Source organism: Anabrus simplex, chromosome 4 (assembly GCF_040414725.1).
Source record: "Anabrus simplex isolate iqAnaSimp1 chromosome 4, ASM4041472v1, whole genome shotgun sequence".
Lineage (NCBI taxonomy): Eukaryota > Metazoa > Arthropoda > Insecta > Orthoptera > Tettigoniidae > Anabrus > Anabrus simplex.
In genome coordinates, this window is record NC_090268.1 from 355,593,757 (window position 1) to 355,619,161 (window position 25,405).

General features: G+C 38.9%; 2 protein-coding genes across 2 annotated transcripts in view; one reads left to right on the top strand and one right to left on the bottom strand.

Annotated features, from left to right (window-relative positions):
- Naa35 (N-alpha-acetyltransferase 35) overlaps positions 1-12,148 on the bottom strand; it is a 92,017-nt gene extending 79,869 nt beyond the window's left edge. The window contains exon 1 of the mRNA XM_067145766.2: positions 12,041-12,148. Within this exon, the coding sequence (XP_067001867.2) occupies positions 12,041-12,108 (68 nt within the window). The 5' untranslated portion in view covers positions 12,109-12,148. The remainder of the gene's footprint in view (positions 1-12,040) is intronic.
- Positions 12,149-12,469: 321 nt separating this feature from the next.
- On the top strand, positions 12,470-25,198 carry LOC136872728 (probable U3 small nucleolar RNA-associated protein 11). Its single transcript, XM_067146555.2, has 2 exons — positions 12,470-12,615; positions 24,332-25,198. Exon 2 carries the CDS (start codon positions 24,368-24,370, stop codon positions 25,127-25,129), a length of 762 nt encoding a protein of 253 aa, XP_067002656.1. The 5' UTR covers positions 12,470-12,615; positions 24,332-24,367; the 3' UTR covers positions 25,130-25,198.
- Positions 25,199-25,405: the final 207 nt, after the last annotated feature.

Here is a 25,405-nt window from a genome sequence, read left to right on the forward strand (position 1 = left end):
ATTATTATTATTATTATTATTATTATTAAATATCAGACGAAAAATTGGCAATTCATCTGAAGCAGTTTCAAATTTATCCCTTTCGATAAATACTCGCCTATCTGTGTAAAATGAGAATATGGAGTGGGTATGTGGGAAACTGGGGAGCTTGTCAACCCCTAGAAGGTGTGTCCCCAGGTGGCAGATAGAGGGCCCACAGAAATGTGGGCTGGTGAAAATACAATGAACTTACATACCAACAGGTAGCCCAATTCCTGGGGGCTTTACGATACTGGGATATAAATATGGAGGGTCCCAGGTCAGGGTTACGATGAAGTCCACTACTGTAGCAACAGTGGAGAAGCTGGAATTTGGAACAGTGCGGCTGGCAGAAGTGGTATCCTAGTACTCCGAATTAGTAAGAGTAAAAGGTACTTGTCCGTAACTACAGGCACATATCAGATTTAGCATTTGTTCCCCAAGTTAGGAGTGGCTACGAAGGGCCCCTGTTCTCCATGTTAGGAGCAGCCTCAATTCCTGCTGCAGAACCATAGCTTTAAAATGCCCGACGTCAGGCTGTGGAAACAAACCAGTTGGTAACTCTGTCACAACCCATGGATTGTGTCTACGCCAGTTTTCTCGAATAATGTTACGGCGTCCCCCAGAAGAGACGCGCGTCAGGCTTGCCTGACCGCCACAACAAACAGACAAGGGTTACTGGTTCAAAGGCAGAACCAGCTTAAGAAGCTAACCCAACACAGACAAAATTTATGCATCACCATGCTCAACACTGAGACCCTTACTGAACACTGTCACAAACTCCCAGCGATGCTGAAAGAATGGAAAGTGGACATTACATGTGTGCAAGAAACACATTGAGAAAGCCAGAAATCTCGTGACAATAGAGAAGGTTATAAACTAATCTACCATGGCACATCCAACAGGAATGGCATTACTGCATATTGCCTTCCTTGATCTTGAAAAGGCTTTCAACAGTGTTCCACATTATGTGATCTGGTATGCACTTCGTGACCATGGTGTACCAGAAATGCTTATCAAATGGATCAAAATGCTACACAAGAACACCACAAGTCACTATGTTGCACTGTCGGCACCTGTGAAAGTCTGTGTACACCGAGGCTCATTCCTGGTTGCCAGCGTTTCGCCCCAGTGTACTAAGTTGGGCTCATCAGTTGGTAAATAGCACACCCACCAAGATGCATGGCTAGTGCATACCGTGGAGGCCACTACGTAGACCACTTGGAGCCACTGGCAGTGCCAATGCACTATGAGAGACTTTGTCTCATTACCAAAAATTGATGCCTGCCTGGCCATCAGATGACCATTTATATTGGTATTATAAATTTACTCATTCGGGACAAATGTTTCATGTCCCCTATGGGAATGAACATCTATATCGTACGTCAAGGCTCCGTACTGTCCCCATTGCTTTGCTCTCGTCATGGACACAATCACATGGGATCTGCAAAGGAGTGTCCCTTGGACTCTTATATGCATATGATGTCGCACTAGCTGTTTCAACCAGAAGAGAATTGCAGCGTCAATTTGAAGACTGGAACAGCCGTCTATCACAATATGGTCTTCAACTGAACATAAAGAAGACCGAATACCTGGCAACCATCCCAAGTAATGGCTCCATCCAAGTTGATGCAAAGACCTTAACGAAGACTGTAAGCCTCAGATATCTAAGATCTCACCTACAGAATGATGGTGGGATAGGTGATGAAGTGCAAAGTAGGATAAGGGCAGAATGGATGAGATGGAAGGAAGTCAGAGGCATACTCTGCTACAGATTGTTATTAGTGGAATACTGTGTAGAAGGGATACTGACTGGAGGGTGATTGGGGATTTAAATGAGACTATGGAGTGGGTATGTGGGAAACTGGGAGTGAAATTTCTAGATCCAAATGGGTGGGTAGGAGATAGGGATCTGCGCTCAGATGGCCTTCATTTAAACCGCAGTGGTACGTATAAGTTAGGAAATTTGTTTGGAAGGGTAATAGGGAGGTACATTCAGGGAAACGGGATGGCCTAGGGAGCGGTGATAAGGGAACAGGAAACTGGAAATCAAGTAGGGATGACATAAAATTGTTAGTGTTGAACTGTAGAAGTATTGTAAGGAAAGGAATAGAATTAAGTAATTTAATAGATATATATTCACCAGATATTGTAATAGGTGTTGAATCATGGCTGAGAAATGATATAATGGATGCAGAAATTTTCCCACGGCACTGGAGTGTGTATCGTAGAGATAGGATAGGAAGGGTGGGAGGCGGAGTGTTCATTCTGGTGAAAGAAGAATTTGTAAGCTACGAAAAAGTTAAAGATGAGACACATGAAATTCTAGGTGTAAGGCTCATTTCTAAAGATAATAGGCAACTTGATATATTTGGAGTGTACAGATCGGGAAAGGGTAGCACTGACGCGGATTCAGAATTATTTGATAGGATAGTCAACTATGTGGGAAACGACATGGAAAGAAATGTGATTGTAGCGGGAGATCTGAATTTGCCAGATGTCAATTGGGAAGGAAATGCGAACGACAGAAAGCATGACCAACAAATGGCAAATAAGTTAATATGGGAAGGACAGCTGATTCAGAAAGTGATGGAACCAACCAGAGGGAAAAATATCCTGGATGTCGTGCTGATAAAACCAGATGAGCTCTATAGGGAAACTGAAGTAATAGATGGTATTAGTGATCATGAAGCTGTTTTTGTGGTAGTTAAATGTGATAGAAAGGAAGGTCTTAAAAGTAGGACTGTTAGGCAGTACCACATGGCTGATAAAGCAGGCATGAGGCAGTTTCTAAAAAGTAGCTATGATCGGTGGAAAACGGTAAATATAAATGTAAACAGACTCTGGGATGGGTTTAAAGAAATTGTTGAGGAATGCGAAAACAGGTTTGTACCATTAAGGGTGGTAAGGAATCGTAAAGACCCACCTTATTATAATAGAGAAGTAAAGAGACTAAGAAGGAGGTGCAGACTGGAAAGAAATAGAGTTAGAAATGGCTGTGGAAGTAAGGAGAAATTGAAGGAACTTACTAGAAAATTGAATCAAGCAAAGAAGGCAGCTAAGGATAATATGATGGCAAGCATAATTGGCAGTCATACGAATTTTAGTGAAAAATGGAAGGGTATGTATAGGTATTTTAAGGCAGAAACAGGTTCCAAGAAGGACATTCCAGGAATAATTAATGAACAAGGGGAGTGTGTATGTGAGGATCTTCAAAAGGTAGAAGTATTCAGTCAGCAGTATGTAAAGATTGTTGGTTACAAGGATAATGTCGAGATAGAGGAGGAGACTAAGGCCAAAGAAGAAATAAAATTTACATATGATAACAATGACATTTACAATAAGATACAAAAGTTAAAAACTAGAAAAGCGACTGGAATTGATCAGATTTCTGGGGATATACTAAAGACAATGGGTTGGGATATAGTACCATATCTGAAGTACTTATTTGATTATTGTTTGGTCGGAGGAGCTATACCAGATGAATGGAGAGTTGCTATAGTTGCCCCTGTGTATAAAGGAAAGGGTGATAGACATAAAGCTGAAAATTACAGGCCAGTAAGTTTGACATGCATTGTATGTAAGCTTTGGGAAGGCATTCTTTCTGATTATATTAGACATGTTTGTGAAATTAATAACTGGTTCGATAGAAGGCAATTCGGTTTTAGGAAAGGTTATTCCACTGAAGCTCAACTTGTAGGATTCCAGCAAGATATAGCAGATATCTTGGATTCAGGAGGTCAAATGGACTGTATCGCGATTGACCTGTCTAAAGCATTTGATAGGGTGGATCATGGGAGACTACTGGCAAAAATGAGTGCAATTGGACTAGACAAAAGAGTGACTGAATGGGTTGCTATATTTCTAGAAAATAGATCTCAGAGAATTAGAGTAGGCAAAGCTTTATCTGACCCTGTAATAATTAAGAGGGGAATTCCTCAAGGCAGTATTATCGGACCTTTATGTTTTCTTATATATATAAATGATATGAGTAAAGGAGTGGAATCGGAGGTAAGGCTTTTTGCGGATGATGTTATTCTCTATAGAGTGATAAATAAGTTACAAGATTGTGAGCAACTGCAACGTGACCTCGAAAATGTTGTGAGATGGACAGCAGGCAATGGTATGTTGATAAACGGGGTTAAAAGTCAGGTTGTGAGTTTTACAAGTAGGAAAAGTCCTCTCAGTTTTAATTACTGCGTTGATGGGGTGAAAGTTCCTTTTGGGGATCATTGTAAGTATCTAGGTGTTAATATAAGGAAAGATCTTCATTGGGGTAATCACATAAATGGGATTGTAAATAAAGGGTACAGATCTCTGCACATGGTTATGAGGGTGTTTAGGGGTTGTAGTAAGGATGTAAAGGAGAGGGCATATAAGTCTCTGGTAAGACCCCAACTAGAGTATGGTTCCAGTGTATGGGACCCTCACCAGGATTACCTGATTCAAGAACTGGAAAAAATCCAAAGAAAAGCAGCTCGATTTGTTCTGGGCGATTTCCGACAAAAGAGTAGCGTTACAAAAATGTTGCAATGTTTGGGTTGGGAAGAATTGAGAGAAAGAAGAAGAGCTGCTCGACTAAGTGGTATGTTCCGGGCTGTCAGCGGAGAGATGGCGTGGAATGACATTAGTAGACGAATAAGTTTGAATGGCGTTTATAAAAGTAGGAAAGATCACAATATGAAGATAAAGTTGGAATTCAAGAGGACAAACTGGGGCAAATATTCATTTATAGGAAGGGGAGTTAGGGATTGGAATAACTTACCAAGAGGGATGTTCAATAAATTTCCAATTTCTTTGAAATCATTTAGGAAAAGGCTAGGAAAACAACAAATAGGGAATCTGCCACCTGGGCGACTGCCCTAAATGCAGATCAGTACTGATTGATTGATTGATACAGAAGGATGCCACTACATCTGAAGTCCAAAATATAACGCATGATAGTACGTCCTGTTGCTTTATACAGTGTTGAGTTTCGACCAGCTGACAAGGTTACCGAATGCCAATTACACGCCATGGAAATGCATACGCTCCATTGGTCGATGGGTATCACATTCCTGCATTATGTCAAAACGACACCATTTGCCAGTAAACGGCCATTGCGCCCATCATTGAGAAGACACAGGAAAAATGTCTCCATTGATATGGTGATGATGATAATGGTATAGTGTGATAATTTGCTGCACCTGGAACAGCTGCCAATTTCACCCACTCCTTTGAAATGAATGGGCAACATCAACGTGGACATCCAAAGCTGCATTGGTATAACACAGCAAATGCTGATATGAAGATTCTGAACTTAAGACCACATGGTGCCCAACATTGTGCGAAATGGTGAGCCAAACTGAAAATAATGGACCCTGTGCCAGCGAAAACTGCTAGGAAGAAAAAGAAGAAGAAACTGTAAGTGAGATTTGTAGATCCTTAATGGGTAGGCAGGAGACAGGGATCACTGTTCAAATGGCCTTAACTTGAACTGCAATGTTAGATATAAGTTAGGAGTTTTTTAGTAGAGTTATATGGGGGTACATTCAGAGAAACTGAGTGGACTAGGGAGCAGTGATGAGAGTGTAAGAAGGAGGAAGTCAAGTAAGGATGACATAAAATTATTAGTGTTAAAACTGTAGGAGTACTGTAAAGAAAGAAATAGAATTAATTCAACAGATACAAATATTTACCAGATATACTCTGAGAAGAGATATAAATTTACTCATTTGGGACAAATGTTTCAGGTTCCTTATGGGAATCAACACTCACTCACTCACTGCGTAGGCTCTGAGGGACATGAAGTTCCCATGCCGATCTCACAATCCTCTTCCATTCTCCTCGATCTTGAGCCCGCTCTTCCCAGTTATCAATTTTGAGAGTCCAACATACCTTGTTGATCTCCTTCTTCCAGGTACTTCAGGGTCTTTCTGAAGGTCCTTTCCCATTAAGAGATCCCTTGTATAGGTCTACTGGTGCTCTTATCCTGCATCCTCAGTACATGTGCAGCCCAGCACAGTCTGTTGGATTCTATCACACCCATTATAGTGTGTTGTTGAGAGAGGGTGTAAATCTCATAATTAGTTATTTTCCACCAGCTTTGAGAGATAGGATTGAACCATGGGCCAAATATTTTTTATATACTTTTTTTCTCAAAGACTTGCAACTGTTGGAATCAACATCTATATCAAATGTTGGGAATGAAAATGAGAGAGGGGACGAGAACACTGAAACTCTTTAGGCAAGTAATCTATATGGAAGAACAAGTGTTACACTTAGGTGTAGTTTTAGACAAAAAGTTAACCTGGAATCCACATATAGAAAGAAACATATCCCAACCCAAGAACCTATTGTATGCACGCAAGAAGGCAGTTGGGACAACATGGGGTCTAAAGCCAGCAATGGTGATTTGGATATACACAATGATCATTAGACCACTGATGACCTATGCAGCAATCATTTGGCGGATGAAAGTAAGTCAAGGAAAAGTCAGTAGCAAACTAAATAGCCTTGAGAGAATTGCATGTATAGCCATAACTGGGGCTATGAAAACTACGCCGACAGAAGCCTTGAATACTCTACTAGATCTTCCTCCATTAAGTAAATTTATAGAGGGACAAGCTAGAATGAGTGCATATCGAATGGAGCAAAATGGATGCTGGAAGGCTCAAAGGCTCAATCTTCGACACTGTAAAATTAACAGAGTAATAACAGGGTAAGTTTTACATAGCCTATGCCAGCTGATCATATGATTCCAAAGTACAGTATATATTTGAGAAACTATTTGAGACCCAGATAACAAAAAAGGAAGACTGGGACATTAACAGATGGAAAACTGGTAAGGAAGATGTTGTGTGGTGGACAGATAGCTCAAGGACTGAGAAAGGAACAGGAAGAGGGATCAACGGGGAAAGACCTGAGAGATCAATCCAAATGAGCCTAGGCAGACACATCACAGTTTTCCAAGCTGAAGTGACAGCCATCACAACATGCCTTGAGGAAAATCTGAAAATTAACTACAGAGATAAGAACATTTTCATATTTACAGACAGCCAAGCTGCCATTAAGGCACTTGAAGCTGTCCGAGTTACATCCAAAATTGTTTGGCAATAAGTAAATTCACAGAGGCTTGCACACTGTACACTCAAAGGCAGAACAGTCTACAATAAAAATGTCATACACTTCTGAAGCTCTCAGAGCACAATGTTGTTAAAATAATATGGGTACCAGGGCATGCAGGTATAGAAGGTAATGAAAAAGCACTCTGGCAAGAAAAGGTTCTGAAACACCTTTTGTGGGCCCAGAACCAGTATGTGGAATCTCTTATAGACAAGCACGACTTTACATAGGCAAATGCGTACAAAAGAAACAAATGGAAAACTGGAAAAATGCTCCAGGATGCAGGCTTGTGAAGGAACTAATAAAGAACCCAAACAAGAAGCATACTAAGGAAGAACTCAGCAGAGAAAATATAAGATGGGTAGTAGGACTGCTGACTGGACACTGCCATCTTAAAAAGCACCTACATAGAATTGGAATAATAAGAGACAAAGTATGTAGGAAATGCAATGACGCAGAAGAATCAACTGAACACATACTCTTTGAATGTGGGGCGCTGGGAAGAATCAGAATCTCCACACTGGGATTACCTGGTGAAGAGAGAAGAAATATCTGAGAAGACCCAATAAGGAGAACCTGCAACTTTATGAAGGGAGCAGGGATAACTAGATGGGAATGAAGGAAAACACATGGTAGCAAAAGATCTTCGATGTCGAAGCTAAAAAGGAACTTGTAAAGAGACCCCATGAATAAAGGAAGAAGAAGAAGTTTAACCTCGTCTCGTCTAACGGTATCAGATATTTTTGTTGACCAAACAACCAGAGAGACAATATATGATAACAAGTACCAACTATTAAACAGGATGGTGGCATGATGGGATGAGGTTATTTTTCTAGATATAAAGTTGGTCCTCTAATATGAAAAGCAGGGATGATACCAAGATAATGATCCCAAGCATTCCTCTGGCCATGTGAGAAATTTGTTTTCAGAGAAGAAAGTTGAAGTTTTGGATTGGCCAAGCCAAAGCCCACACCTGAACCCCACTGGGAGAAATTGGACCAATATGTACATTGCAGGAATTACTCAAATAAGCATCAACTCTTTGTTTCTTTACATAGGGAATGGACCATACTTTAATCTATACCTTTACAGAAGATTAATAGTTGATGCTGTGCCACCTAATACTCACTACATTCAGCTAGAATCTTGTGGATTCTATGCCACGAAGATGTGCTCCTGTTATCTGTGCTCACGGATATGCAACTAAGCACTAAATTTGTATCCCAGCATCTGACAATGTTTTTATGTATTAATGTATTGCGCTGTTGATGGTGATTCATCCGTTGGATGGGGACGTTAAGCCTTGAGCAGACCCTTTGGTGCTATTCGACAGGAGTAGGCTATGTGCCAGCACCAGGTTTCACCCTCTCCCTACTATCATATATCACGTCATTCATTTCATCTCATTAACTCCTCTGATGAGGCTGACGTCAGGAAGGGCATCCAGTCATAAAAACCCGCCACGGCAGATTCATCTCACCTCATACCCAACCCCGTAGGGAAACGGGACAAGGGTTGGATAAACAACAACAATGTATTGTTCTATCTACAAAATACTTTTGATCCACAAAATTGTAGGTTTTTTTTTTTTTAATGGAAGATAGTTATGTTTAAATAAGAGTGTTGTTAATACTAAATTAATCACTAATATGGATATGTTTAATTTGCTAACTAATGTTTTGTAACTTACATAGTTTCTTGTAAAGAATATTGAACAAATGTTGCCCACACAATACTTCTGAGCACTACTGTATGCTGAGCAAAGTGAGGTATAAGGGGTTTGAATTCGTTTAGGTGTGTATGGGCATATCCGAAAATTGTTACAAACAAACATTGATAAAAGGGAGGTTCTGTGGATCGAGGAATTTTTGACAGACCACATGCAAAGAGTAAAGGTGGGAAATAAATACTCCGACAAAGTTCCTATAATGTTGGGAGTAATATAGCCAGTAGTGTTATAGGGCCACTCCTATTTATGGCATTTATCAACAATCTGCCGAACGAAATTCGAAGTGAATGCAGATTGTTCATGGACGATTGTATAATATAGAGAAGAATACAGAATGCTGGCTGGCGATAATATGTCATCACAAGCCGATCTACATATACTCCGTAAGTGGGCACTCGATAACAAAATGAAAATAAATTCTCAAAAATGCAGTCTTATAAGAATGGGAAAGAAACATAGGCAAGGGGACTCTCAATACAGTCTTGGATCGGACGCTCTCGTAGAGAGTGACTCATGCAAGAACCTAAGAATCCATGTAAAGAGAGTTCTAAAATGGGACACTCACATAGGAAGTGTTATTTCTAAAGCGTACTAGTCCTTACACTTCGTGATGAAAGGCTGCAAGATTCGTGCTCAATGGTTTCAATCCTAGAAGTAGAAAAACTTGGGTGGGAAACGCTAGGGACCAGAAGAAAACGAACATGGTTATGAGCCATATATAATGACTATAAGAATAAGCCAGCTTGGGGAGAGATGAACAGTCAACTAGAAAAGCCTTGTTACATAAGTAGGACAGATCATCTGCATAAAGTAAAAGGTAGATAGCAGAAAATTAACTATTGTAAATATTTGTTCGTAAATTGGGGAATTGATGATTGGACTTCATTAACTGCAGCTGTCTTAGAGTTGTTTCCCCAAAATGTAAGATGCTCCAAGAATACACTCCAGCATTTTGTAAATTGTGTGTAAACTTCTATATGGTGGTGTCATATTTAAATGTAACACTCAAGCCACAGTAAATGGTAGTATTAAGGTATTAAGCATCTGCCTTATGTAAGGTATGTGTGAATTTGTATATGAACATCATGTATTTACAAAGGTAAAGTGATAGTGTAGAAATACTTAAGATACGTGTGAATTTGTGTATGTTAAGCCAGTTTAAAGTTTACTTCATTATCATACTACTACTGTAAGTGATCATTGCCACTGGGATATTTCCCAATTGTGATGTATCTGTTAATAATAATAATAATAATAATAATAATAATAATAATAATAATAATAATAATAATCCCATTGCAAGGATGTGCTTCATTTAGTTTTGTCAATAAACATCCAAGAAAGAAATTTTTTTTTCCCATTCTCAGAACAACTCATAGATATCCTAATTTTTCATCTCAATAACTTTTAGAGAAAATGACTTTTACATTACTAATTATAAGACTGCAGTGACAGCTGATTTACATATGAATTGGAATTTTAAGAACTCGATGGATGAAGTTGTACCGGTACGCATAAATCAGCTCCAGTTGTGAGATCGTGCGAGACGAATGGAGGAGGATAGGTTACGTAAAAGAATAATGGACTCTGTCATGGAGGATAAGAGGAGTAGAAGGAGATCAAGACGACGATGGTTAGACTCAGTTTCTAATGATTTAAAGGTAAGAGATATAGAACTGAACGAGGCCACAGAACTAGTTACAAATAGAGTATTGTGATGGCAATAAGTAAATTCACAGAGATTTGCACACTGTACACTGAAAGGCAGAACAGTCTATAATGAAAATGTATGTATGTAGTAAATTTTACAAGAAATGAAATTCATATTTCAAGGTCCATATTAATGGTTAAACTATGTTTTATTTTTTATTTTTACAAGTAGCTTTACATTGCACCAACACAGATAGGTCATATTGCGATGATGGGATAGGAATGGGAAGGAAGCGACTATGGCCTTAATTAAGGTATAGCACCAGCATTTAATGGGAAACCACAGAAAATCATCTTCAGGACCGCCGACAGGGGCGAGGGTTGAACCCACTATCTCCCTTATGTGAGCTCATAGCTGCACACCCCTAACTGCATGGCCAACTCACTCAGTAACTCTGTTTTTAAAGGGGCACTAGAAAGCATAGACAATCACCTAAACGTCTTAAACAGGAACTATTTATTCCTCCTATTTAATTTGATTTAATGTTTGCATAAAATGCTAAGTCAAGAGAGCCAGGAGGAAAACTACACTGTGCATTCATAGGTTTTTCTAAAACATTCAACATGATCAACAGAAGAAGTACCTAATGTCAAAACTAGACCAAACCGCTGGTGAAGACCACTCATTCACAAAGACAGTTCAGGATATTCTGACCTAGAAGTTCTTGACTGATAATTCCACAGCAGCAACAGAAGACTACACACAGATGAACGAGGCCTGTCAGTGTTTACAGCTTCAAAACTTGTCTATGAGCTGGCATGGCAAACTCCTGATCAATGACCTAAAAATACTGCAGTCTACAATCAACAGAGAAGGGCAGAAAGCCAAAGGAGGAGAGGGATAACAGAATGGAAAAATGGGCAGAGTTTTATTCAATGGATGCAGGTGGGCAGGTCCCAACCAAAAACTGTATTATTTACCAACATTGCTGGCCGTGAACTGCTACCATCACAAGATATGTACAAAGATATACTTTCACAGGCCGGACAAAACTAGTGTGTGCAACTTGTGCCACTCAAAGTGGTTAACCACGTAACGTTGTACCTACAAATAAAGAATTCTATCATGAAGTAAAGTGTAATGTGATCCAAAATCTTGTAACTGTGACAAAAATCCATCAAATACACTTTCATGAGCTAGTTTACTACAGTACATATAAAATACTAAATCAAAATAATGAATATGGGTTGAAGCCAACCTAAATACATTTCTGTTAATAATAAGTAGCAATTAATACGGGATTATATACTGTAGCACACATTTCACACTCGTGAGATAATATTAATTTAGTCTTTCAAGGATAATGTATTAAGTATAATATTTGTCATTAAACACAATTGTAACAAAGTTTGGTTATGTCAAAGTAAACGAATAATATTTCTCGACACGTTATGGCCATTAGCATATAAATCTGACTAGTAGACGTGTATAAGCAAATCATACCCAAAAGTCCCAGATTAATGTATAATGCAACTTACGTTTCTTTCTTTCCATCTTCCGCAATATCCAGTAAAGAATCTCCCAAATCTACTGCTGCCATTTTCATTAAGCAAAGATGATCTACGAAGATACTCCACAGTCGTAAATTTGAGTAGACATAGTAGACATAATATCAAGCAATGTCACCAAACGCTACACATTGTGATAACTTATTACATTGAATTTATATCACCATTATCAAGATATTTGACATAGAAATTTCCAAAAGTATCAAAATATTTCAACTAATAAAATTATCCCTTGCTCAAAATGATGCTGATACACTTTTGCAAGAAGAAAGCAAATAATAGTCCTGACGAAAATCGTATCTTTTCATTTGAATTATTGGCGACACGACTTTAAAAATCAGCTGGTGAACAAATGAAGCTGTAGTATTTGTTACGTCCCAAAGAATATATTATGTTTGTTTGACATATCTGTGCGTTCGGATATCAACGTGCACCTTGCTGTAACAGATAATATTCCGCATTAATATTCACAGTAGCATAGAAGTTTTGAATGAAAAGTGATTACATTCTGCCTGTTTGTGTTACTCTTCAACTCCATTTAGTAGGTCAGTGCATATTTTATTCACATACGTTGTTTGCTATTGTTTACGAAATATTTTTCCTTCCGAGATTTAGGTTATCCATCCCAGGAATTGAGGTTAGCTTGTTTTGCAGGACTTTAGTCCACTCAGTATTATGATTTCCATTTTACAATTTGCTTTACGTCGCACTGACAATATTATTGAATTGTATATTATTGAATACTAGAAAAATGTTCTTCTCTTGTTAATTTAAAATTTAGTGCTTGATAATAATGTATTTCAGTGTACGATTTGCCAACGAGGTAGACGCCTCATTTGCAAATAAAGAGATTTTGATTTGATTTGACAAAAATAGATGGATCTTATGGCGACGATGAGACAGGAAAGGGCTAGGATTGGGAAGGAAGCGGCCGTTGCCTTAAGGTACAGCCCAGCATTGCCTGGTGTGAAAATGGGTAAACCACGGTAACCAATAATCAGGGCTGCCTCAGTGGAGTTCGAACCTACTATCTCCCGGACGCAAGCTCACAGCTGCGCGCCCCTAACCGCACGGCCACTTGCTCAGTAGGCTATTAATTAATTATAATAAGCGTTCATTATTTCTCTTCATTTTTCTGATTTCATTTTCCGGGAAGAATTTTGATTGGACAAAAGCTGGCTATATGTTTTATATCTAGTTGGTATGGATTGTGCATTATCGTTTATATCATAGTAGCTGTTATGCCTACTGGGTGAGTTGGCCGTGCAGTTAGAGGCGTGCAGCTGTGAGCTTGCATCCGGGAGATAGTGAGTTCGAAAACCACTGTCAGCAGCCCTGAATATGGTTTTCTGTGGTTTCCCATTTTCACACCAGGCAAATGCTGGGGCTGCTTCCTTCCCACTCCTAGGCCTTTCCTATCCCATTGTCGCCATAAGACCTATCTGTGTCCGTGCAACGTAAAGCCAGTAGCCAAAAAAAAAAAAAAAAAGGAGCTCTTACGCCCATTTGTTGACGGGATAATTGCTTAGCGTGTGCATAATTAAGTTACGTTTTTGCTGGCCATTTATTGAACATTGTACACAGAACCAGGACCGGGACTTTATATTATTTGGATATTGTTTTAATGGCTTTATGGTTAGAGGTTTTGTTTCTATTAGTTAGATGGGGTATCGCCACCTCCATTCCCGAAATGAGGATATGGATTCGGAACTGTATAATACATTTTGACAATATTATGTTGTCGTCGCCAGTCCATAGACTGGGTTCATGCTGCCGTATCCTGGCTAACCTTTTTATTTCTTCATAACTACTATCCCTACTGTTCTTACCACCTACATTTCCTTCATAAAACAACTGAACCCAAGTCTCTTTCTGGTCATATATGGCAAACTGTTCTTCTCTCACCAGTTTGATTCGGTATCTCTTCATTTATGTTGACTTCCTACTTTATTATTGCTATGATAATTCACTGCTCAGTCCCTTTACAGATGTCTTCTATTCCACAGCTTCTTTTCACGCGTTACATACCGTTCCCTGGGGTGTATGAATGTAAAGTGGTAAGAGTAATGTTAGTTGAAAGGAGCAGGTGAGTAAACACAATCCAGTAACTCAATAATTAAATGTTTGGCAGGCTTGCTTAGTTAAACAGTGAAGATAGAACGAATGAGCCACTGTACAACATGGGCACCATGTTCGGAGTGAGTCAGTTGGGTCGACAGGAAGGTGTGTTTTCCTACTGTTACTCCTCCATCCCCTTTCTAGTTGTTAGTATTTCTCTAAGACGATTAATGTTTAGGAGGTAATTGAGGGAAGTAACGTTTCCAACCGCATTAATAATACTGTAAGTCTGTTTAGAATATATTGACATCATAAATGGAGATATTGACACATCAGATTCTCTTTGTCTTCAGGTTTTTCACTGTACTGTCCTTCCTTTTCACATGGATTGCAAAATTCTTATATAAAAATCAAATATCAGGTTGTTATCCAAAAAGTACTGGTATGGACAGATGTACAAAGCCTTTAGAACATTGCTGGGATGATATCCATATTGAGAGTTTAGGGCCTAGACAAAACTTTTACACAACTGCTACTAATATTTCGCTTATGTTTCACTGTATCAGAAAATGTTATTAAACAAAAAAGTTTTAATCAATATTGTTATGAGCAATTTTCCTGTTTAACTAACCATAAGAGAGGTACAAGGGGTTTTATGTTTTAGGCTCCTTCTGAAGCTCCTCTTATGCTGAATATTGTAAATAGCATATAGCTAAAATTCTACTTGTCATTAACTGCAACTTAAATACTAAGTTTCATAAAATTACACCTGTCTTTTTCCGGTGATGCTGCAATTCAGACAAAAATTAAACTGAACCGAACATAGGCCGTAGTATCAAGTTAATATTTAAAAAGTAAGTACAGACAGAAAGTTGATTTTAATATATTCAGAGAGAACTTCACGATTTAACTTCCTGTTGCCCTTTCCTATTTCTCACTGTCCAGTCCAGCTCATTTTAATCATCATCATCATCATTTCCCAACTCCAGTTTCCCGGGTATGGTGTACAAGTGCTCGCCATCTCCTTCTGTCTTCATACATCTTCTGATCCGGTACATCCTCCCATTTGTATCCTCTCTCCTCCACATCTGATCTTACAGTCTCTATCCAACGTTTTCCTGGTCTTCACTGTGGTCTTCTTCATACGAGATTAAGGTCGAAATATTTTCTGGCAGGTCTTTCCCTGTTCATTCTCATTACGTGCCCATACCACTGAAGTCTGCGTTTCTTTGTGACACTGATAACAGGAACCTCAATACCAGCTACTTTCCTATTCACTTCATTTGTGATCTTGTCCTTTCTGGTTGTTTGGTTCATGGTTCTAATGAATCTCATTTCAGTTGCTTGGATTCTACTGTAGTCTTTGTTTAGTAGGGTACATGTCCTTAAACTGTACGTGAGGATTGGTATGAAGTTAGTGTGATACATGATTGCTTTCTCTTTCTGTGGTATTTTGCAGTCCCAGAGGAGATTCTTGACTTGATTGTAAAAGTTTGATGCTTTCTGTGTCCTGCTGAGTATTTCCAGCCTAACAGTGTTGTCTTTCGATATTGTGCTTCCGAGGTACTTGAAGTGGGAAGCTGATTCGATTTTTGCTCCTTCCAGAAATATATTTGAGCTTGTTCCTTCCCTGTTGATAGTCATTTCCACTGTCTTTGTTTTTCTCATCTTCAGTCCAAAATTTTTGAATGTGTTGTTCCGTTCATTAAGTTTCTTCTGAACTTCAGCTTCTGTCTCTACCCATAAAAGCACATCATCAGCAAATACCAGGGCGTTTGGTTCACTGTCCATTTTCTTGATAAATTTGATGACCTTGTCCATTACTATAATGAACAGGAGTGGTGACAGAGCACTTACTTGTTGGACATCTCTCTTTGTTTCAAACCATTTTGATCGTCCGTTGCCTATCTGGACACAGCTGTAGCACTTCTAGTATAGCATCTTAACTTTGTCAATTAAGTACTTTGGCACCTTTAGGTCTTCCAGACATTCTCATATGTTGTTTCGAGGAACACTATCATATGCTTTTTCAATGTCCACAAATGCAATCACAAGATTTCTTCTGTATTCCCAGTACTTTTCTGTCAGCATCTTTACTGCAAAGATAAGATAAGATCCACAGTACTTCGATCTTTTCTGAACCCGTGTTGTTCTTCCTCAAGCAAAGGTTCCACTATCTTCCTAAGTCTTGTTTCTATGATCTTTTCCACCAGCTTCAGTGAGTGTGACAACAGCGTGATGCCTCTGTAATTTCCACATTTCCATTGGTTGCCCTTTTTGAACAGCAGTATGATGACTCCTTTACTCCAATCTGGAATTTTGTTACTTTCCCAAATCACTGATAACACTCTATATAGCCAATTCAAGCCTGGTATTCCAGCTGCCTTTATCATGTCTGAGCTGAGATCATGAAAGCCTGGGGACTTCCCATTTTGCATGCTCTTTAGTGCTGTTTCTACCTCAAGCCATGTTAATGGGTATTTGTTGCTTTTGGCTTCATCTACACTACAATCATTGGTGGTGGTGTTGCCCCCATCTCCATTTAACAGCATGTTGAAGTACTTCTTCACTTCATTCCTGATCCCTTCCTCTGTTTGTATTAAGCTACCATCATCTGTTTCCAGTGCAAGGATGTTTATATTTTCATTTCTTTTACTGTTTACTATTTTGTATAGTAGTTTCCTACTTCCTTGACAGTCTTTCTCTATCCTTGTAGTAAAGTCATCCCAGCACTTTTCCTTTTCTTCCTGGATCAGTCTTTTTACAGCCAGTTTCTTTTTCCGATATTCCTATGCTAGATGTTCAATTTCTAATTCATTTAGTCTATCATCTGTTTTCTGTTTTTCGAGGTCTAATTTTCTTTTCAGTATATTTCTATCTTTTACTGCTGTCTTCACTCGGTCATTCCACTAAAGTGTTTCCTTCTCTTTCGGTGTGGCACTTGTTTTTCCACAAATTTCCGTGGCTTCTTTTACAAGGGTTTCTTTGAATAAGGACCATTCTTCTTCTACTCCCCTTTTCTCAGTTTTGGGTAATTTAGCTGTTATCCTTGCTTCATAGTTTCCTTTCTTCTCCATGTCTTTCAACAGCCATGTCTTAATCTTTGACATTTTCTTTTGTTTAATTTTGGGCACATGAACATCTTTTAGGTCAACGATTAATAGCCGATGGTTGCTATCTAGGCACTCGCTGGGCATGACTTTAACATCTGTAACATACTGACCCGCTTTTCTATCAGTGATGATGAAGTCGATCATAGTCTTGAGCTTTCCATCCCAGCTGTATCTCGTTATTTTATGGCTGTCCCTCTTCTGATACCATGTGTTCTGGATGATTAAGTTGTTTCGCACACAGAAATCAATCAGGTTCTCTCCTTCGGAGTGTCTGTTACCATAGCCATGGGGGCCAACAAAGTTTTCACAGTCTAGTCTTTCTTTACCAACTTGGGCATTCAGATCACCCGTAATGATTGTGTTCTCCTCTGATATTTGTTCCTCAAGTTCGGTTCTGTCTGCGGTGCATATACTTGCAGCAGAGTTTGATGTGCATTACCAACACTTAGTCTCATCTGGATGATCCTATCACTCACATATTTGACATCTGTCTGTGTCTGTCTATATCTTTACGAAGGAGGAAGCCAACTCCATTTTTGGATTCATCATTGTTCCCACTCCAGTACAGCACATATCCATTTCTCAAGGGCTTCTTCTCATATCCTTTCCATTTTGTCTCCTCAACCCCAATACCTTGAGCTTATGCCTCTCCATAATGTCCACAAGTTCTTCATATTTGTTGGTGAGAGTACGGATATTGAGTGTACCAATTTTCAGTCGCTCTTTCTGGGAGGGTTTTGTGTTTTCTGGTATCTCCGATGAGCATCAGGCTTTTGGCCATCATAAATTCAGACGGTACAAGAAGAACTGTTAAAATTCAGATGGTATGAGAAGAACTCTCATGTCCCGTATTTAATTTATTCTTCCATCCGAGGCTTGTTTTAGGTTTGAAAGCAGTATATTCATACTCAACTGTTGACTTGCTAGGCCTAACACAGGTGAGGATTTTCTTTCGGAGTTTACTCCCTTAGCTTTGAAGATCCCTTTTCTCCACAAGGCAGTGGTGTCCTCTTCTAATTTTGCCCAGGGAGGATGGGTTGCCTCATCCGCCATCTCTGCCATTCCGAAGGTCTCCATCTCTGCCAAAGTTGCCGTTAAGGTCTTCACCCGGAACCCTGGGCATGGGTTCCACGTTATACCCCATGGTGCTGGGTCCCTGTCTGAACTTAGCCATCGTCTCACACCGGCCTATTGATGTGGAGGATGCCCACCCCCGCAGCGTGGATGCGCCAGTGGATAACAGGGAAGGTGACCCTCTCTCCCTTGAGCCAGGTTAATGGTTACATATGATGCCACAATGCCAGTCAATGGTTGCAATTATATTTAATAATAAAGAATATGAAGTGATCAGAAAACTCATAAGAGCTGTGCAATGAGCGAGTCTGAACTCATTCCTCTCCACTTCTACTGCTCAACTTCTTCAATCAGTGAACGAGCTTGCTGTCAGAAAGAACATAGAGAAACTGAGAAACAAACAAGTCTGGACAGTCTGGAACCAGACTTGTCACTGTTCGATCAAACTGGATGATATTTGGACAGCAAGTTCTGTGAATCAACTTCAAATTTAAACTCGATCACATCTCGCTACTTTCACCAGTATATTCAGTTGTTCATTCGCTCGGTGGGGTGATCAGACTGTGAGTTATTGCCCTGTTTCTGCTTGATATGTGTGTAATACGAATAGTATATGCAGTGGTGAACAAAGAAGAAAGTTGTACATTAAAGTTGTGCCGATGTGGCAACAGTATACCAATGAGTGAATCACTTGAACTTCCAAGTTTCTGAGCTGCTCTATCTGCCCAGACTCATTTCTGCTCATTGTGATCAGACAGTATGGACAGTTTGGTAGACTCGTTTGTTCAGTAATGTTGATCATCTTTTCAAGCTTGGTTATTTCAAACACTCGTCGACCAGAGTGCTCGAAGCTTTGACTGAGTCTTCCCTGAGCGAGACCCTTCTCTTATAAATGAGTTTGAATGAGTTCTCTACATTGTTTTGCACAACTCTATAGTCTTATAGTAGTCTTATAAATAATACTAATATTAGTATCACCGGGCGAGTTGGCCGTGCGCGTAGAGGCGCGCGGCTGTGAGCTTGCATCCGGGAGATAATAGGTTCGAATCCCACTATCGGCAGCCCTGAAGATGGTTTTCCGTGGTTTCCCATTTTCACACCAGGCAAATGCTGAGGCTGTACCTTAATTAAGGCCACGGACGCTTCCTTCCAACTCCTAGGCCTTTCCTATCCCATCGTCGCCATAAGACCTATCTGTGTCAGTGCGACGTAAAGCCCCTAGCAAAAAAAATAATATTAGTATCATTAGAGAATGTTACTCCTTTCAGTAATCTCTTATAGAATTCTGTGTGTCAACTCCTCCATTTGCTGCTAGTATTTAAGTACCGGTACCTCTTACCATGAAATAAAACTCGTAGTCCCCTCTCTCTATGCTTCTGTTACCATCCACCGCTGAGTTCATTTATACTGTAGCTAGCGAACACTCCTGCAGCCACCTTTCAGAACCTCACACTGAAGCTAATTATACACACAGTTTCAGCTAATGCATTCTTTATCTCACCCTTTATCTCTCCATTTCAAATACATTCCTCCAATTTGCCAGACCTGTGCAAACCAGCAATCATCTCACTACTTTCATGTCCATTACCTCTGGTTTATGGAAAGAAGTCCTGAATTCAAACAACTTACTCTCTTTTTTTCAGTAAATTTAGCCTGAAAAGAAAGCTATGTAAAAATAGTTCAGTCAGTGATTTCACTTTCTTGTTACAGTACAAAATATTGTTCTCTACAACTGCATATTCACAGCATTAGCTTTTGCTAAACCTAAATTTAATTTCTTACACTGAAGTTCCTTCCTGGGAGAGGTACTGAGCAAGTTGACTGCACAGATCGAGCCATGCAGCTGTGTGCTTGCATACAATATCAGTCATCAATGATCTGTATTTAGGGCTGCTGCCCAGGTGGCTGATTCTGTATCAGTTGTTTACCTAGCTTTTTTTAAAATGTTTTTGAAGAACTTAGATATTCATCAAACATTTCCCTTGATAAATTATTCTAATCCCTTATTCCTCGTCCAACAAATGAATATTTGCCCCAATTTGTCCTCTTGAATTCCAACTTTATCTCTATACTACGACCTTTCCTACTTTTAAAAGCTCCGCTCATGCTTATTTGTCTACTAATGTCATTCCACACCACCTCTCCATTGACAGCTCAGAACATACCACATAGTCAAGCAGCTTGTCTGCTTATTCCCAAGTCTATCCAGCCCAAAGTTTGCAACATCTTCGTAACACTGTCCCTTTGTCAGAAATCACCCAGAACATAGTCCTCAAAAATCTTCCTGGTGTGTGTTATCTTATCTTTAATCCTATCACTTTGGTCATTTGTTATCAAGTCTGGGGATATTATAAGGCAAAGAACTTCAACACTAGTCCCATCTGTAGCCCACAGGTTCCTGAGGTTCAGTTGTCCTTATTTGTGTACACTGCCAAATACAGAAGACCAGTGACAGTCTTTATTTCTACGATGTTTGTGTTAGCACTTGGTCAGTCATAGTTAGGCTTTTTTTCTTTCTTTTTTTTTCAGTCCATAAAGTGGTATATGTTACAATTTCCTCAAGTACCTCGTTAGGGAAATACAGCTGCCAGGCTTCTAAGGAAGAGTGGACATGTCTTGCCTCTCTTATAGTGCCTGGTAAATGAGATGGTTTTAGTATACAGTGTTCAGTTTTTTGTACAACATGTTTTATGTATTACGTGAGCAACCCACCTTGTTTTATCGTCCTTACCAATCACCAATCAGATATGATGCTGGATCAGACACTGTGGAAGGAATATCTGTTTGATGTTCAAAATAAACTAAATAGCTTGCTTTCTATCAAACAGACAATATTGGAGAAAAAAACGTGAAGTGCTAAAGGAGGAATTAGCATCAAGCAAACCCCTCCTAGAAATCAGTCAGGTTCCTAATAATGATTTAATTGGACATTTTCATTCTCCAGTAATCAATCTTTCCAAGACTAACTTGAATGAGAAAGAAAAACTAATTCTCTCAAAGGCCCAAAACACTACTGGCCAAATTTCAACCTAGCCAAAGTGGCTTCAAAACTTGTTATAGAATTGGAAGTTGCGATCAGTAAACTGCCACATGAGGTGCAAGATGAAGTTATTTACGTCTAAAAAGACAGTTAAAAAACCTTTTGTCACAAATAACAGCACGATGCCCTCCGGTATTTCTAAGGACTTCCTCACGGAGAGAAAGCATATTCTAGGACTTAAAAAGAAGGTTAAAGACGAGGAACTCATTATTACAAAGGCTGATAAGGGTAATGCGACGGTCATTATGCATAGGGCTGATTACATCCAAAAGACAAAAATCTTTTTTAACAACGACACCTTTTTAGTGACCAAGAAAGACCCGACACAAGTACTTCAACGTCAGTTCCCTAAGTGTTTATCATTAAGTACATTATAATCAGGTACCTTGTTCTTCTTAAATACTACGTAAATATGAATTGAATTAAAATGAATTAAAAACAATGTGGTTGTTAAGTGGGTTAGTAAAATGAGATGGAATGGATATACTTATAGTTAGTCTATTTTAAAAACTATTTCTAATCATTTGAATAGTTGTTGTTTTGTTTTTAAGCTTACATAATATATCTTGAATTGGGTTATTTACGGAACCTTGAAGCTGATTGCTGTTTGCTAATAATAAAGGAGCTTCCCCATATTCTTGCTGTTACCAAAATCCGTTCCTACTGTGACCTTGGAGGAGCTACGTTTGAAGCGGCCTTCCGTCTTGTATTATTTAGTGAATCACCTAAGCTATATAAACAGCTGAAGATGTTCTAAAAAAGAGCAAAACATGTACTGTGTGTAATTAATTAATTAATTTGCTAAAATTCAAATATAAATATCAAAAAGGTAGAAGATTTTTATTGTTATAAGTCTTTGTATAGAATTTGATATGGAAAATGAAGCTGATTTCTTGCAATGATTGATCTGTGTCAAGAATACTTTCAACAGGATGCTGCTATTTGCCGTACATCACGAGTCTGTGGTGCTGATACAAAGTTACTTCGATGAATCACATAATCTCCAAGAATTTGTGGACGCCGAGACCACTGGACTTGACGTCACCAGACTTTTTCTGTGAGGTTATCTAAAGGGAAGAGTCTACGCTACACGCCCTCAGACTTTGGACGATCTAAAGGAGAATATTACACATGAACGGTATTGACAATGCAGCATTCCAGTAAACTATCAGAAAGATGGAGAGATGTGTTCAAATGTGCCTAGAGATGGACGGAGGACATTTTCAGCACAATCTTTAATGGAAAAGTCATCTCCCAAATATTCTGTATATGTAAGACACAATAGCATGTTACTTGTATCCTTCTTGTCAAAAAAATAAAATAAAATGAAAATTATGAGTTTTATATGAATCACCCTGTACTTTAACCTATATATTTAGACAGGGGGAGGTTGCACTAGTCTTAATTTTTTCTTGCACAGCCTGAAAAGCACCACTGGATGTGAGGCAGTAATGTTTTCCCAATCTTCAAGTAAGTGTTGTATTGTACCCCCTTTAAATCACATGTATTTATAAGATGTTTATGTCATTATCATGATCAGTTTTCTGAAGTAAACATGCTCTTCAGTCCTGACGATGCTGCAAAAACTGTTGTTTTGCTGGAAGATGGTCGCAGGATTGCATTTTGTTGTAGAAACATAAAGAACTACACTTTTCATGATTTTCAGAACTGTACGAGGTTACAGGGAAATTGGAAGCTGTTAAAGTAGACCAGGAGCAGGCCCAAGAAAAGCAACATTGGCAAGAGATTATCGCTTCATACAACTTCAAGTTCTCCGCAACCATCACACCACCACCGTTGAAGCATGAAATCGACTCCAAGTTCGATGGTCAGTGTTAGTGAGGAAACTTCTGAAGAAGACTGGAAGAAGCCAGTCTTCAGTCCAGAAGACTTGCTAAAGGCCCAGAACTCACTAAACAGTATCATGCAACTTGACTGTGTTTCTTGAGGGAACATTGTGACTGGACAATACAAAATGGGAGCAGGTGCTGTTCACTGATGAGTCACAGTTTGGCCCGCAATCATTTGATGGTAGAGAAGGTGTCTGGAGAAGGTCTGAGGAAAGGTATTCCCCTTGCACATTTTCACTCAGGATGCCTTTTCGGGGAGGTTCTCTGATGGTGTGGGTAGGAATCAATATGACTACAAGGACAGTTTTGGACTTCATGAAGCATGGGAGCCTTACAGCATGTTGGTATGTGGTGGAAATCCTTCTGGAGCATGTAGTGCCTTTTGCTCCATTTATTGTTGATGGTTTTACACTAATGCTGGACAGTGCTTGCTCAAATGTTGCAAGATGTGTGCATCAATTCTTGGATGAAGTGGAGAGTGTTACTGTATGGTTTGGTCTGTTATCACTAACCAGACTCCCTACAGGACCTACGGGGGGCCGTTCTGGATGAGAGAGAAGTCTCTGAAGTGTGAAGTGCAGAAAACCAAATCTGGCAAATTCATTGTTGTTTTATTATTGATACAACTTTCCCCATATGGATGCTACCACAAGGACAAAGTACATAAATTACAAGAAATTTTAATCTTTGAAAGTTATTGGTGAAAATATACAGTAGACTTGCATACCCTATGTGAAGTAATTATCCATATAAAATAACTACAAAGAAAGGCATAAACAAAATAATACTTTTTATTTAAACTTACAACTTAAAGAGCAGCTTCTCTCAACAAATGTGGCTCTGTTTCCTTCTGATAAAGCTGTGAAAGAGTATGTTGGTTTGTAGATAGTATGTAGAAATAGATCGGTAAGAATTATGATTTCACAAGGAGAAAGCCTGTCTATCAAGACAACAATGGGAGGGAAAGAAGAAAGTTTATTTTTTATCTTTTTTGGTATTTTCATGTTTGCCCTTGTTTCTCCTGTTTGTTGTACCCTCTGCTGACATTAGCCTGTTATGTAGTATCCTGTAGTATGTGTTTTGATTCTCCTGACTTGTACACTCATTAGTGTGACTTCTATTTCAGGTTAACTTCTGCTCCTGCCAGAGTTGAAATATCAAGATGTCATCTTGGAAGAAAGCATCAAAAACTAACCAGCGGACCCATCGTGAAAGACATCAACCTGCCAGTAGAGCACATCTGGGGCTTTTGGAAAAGAAGAAAGACTATAAACTAAGAGCAAAAGATAGACATGAGAAAGAAGCAACACTTAAACTTCTGAAGAAGAGAGCACTAAACAGAAATCCTGATGAATTTTACTTCCATATGATCAATTCACGAGTAAAGGATGGAGTACATCATGAATTAGACAAGGAAGATGAACACACACCTGAACAGATACAGCTCATGCAGACACAAGACTTAAAATATATTGCTACAAAAAGAAAAATGGAGTCAAATAAAATTAATCGTTTGCAGGCCCAACTTCATCTCATAGATGTAGCTAATAATACAGAAAATAAGCATACGTTCTTCGTTGATAATGTGAAGGAAGCAAAGAAATTTGATGTTGCAACCCACTTAAATACACATCCTGCTCTTTTGAATAGACGTACCAATAGACTTCAGTTGGAGAAGCTCAAGAAACTATCCCTCCCTGTTTTAGATGAACAGTTGCTGAAGAAAGCTGAAATACATAAAAAGCAAGCATATAAGGAGTTAAGTAAAAGAATACAAAGAGAAAAAGAACTGTCCATTATTCAGCAAAAGTTGGAGATTAAAAGGCACCTACAAAATAAAACAGATTTGCCTCCAAAAAGAGTTAAACCTGGTTCTAAAGATGCTCCACCCATTTATGAATGGCCATTTGAACGGAAACGGTAATACATCATGTAACTTAGCTGTACGTTTTTTTGTATTTGAAGTATTTTTTAAAATAGAATGGAAATCTTATTTGTGTTATATTTCTTTTCCCTTCCCAATGCAACTTACTTATAGAAAGATATATTTTATATCTGAAGAATCAGGGCTTTTTATCAGAAACAAAACATACATTGCACCAATACTGTAGTCATACATTATCCTCAAGGAAAGAATTGGCGTGCACTTTCCTAAATTATTATCTTCCCCCACTTATCCTTATTTGAACTAACTAGATTT

Coding starts and splice junctions, on each gene's coding strand:
- LOC136872728 (XM_067146555.2), top strand. CDS start 24,368: ATGTCATCTTGGAAGAAAGCATCAAAAACTAACCAGCGGACCCATCGT.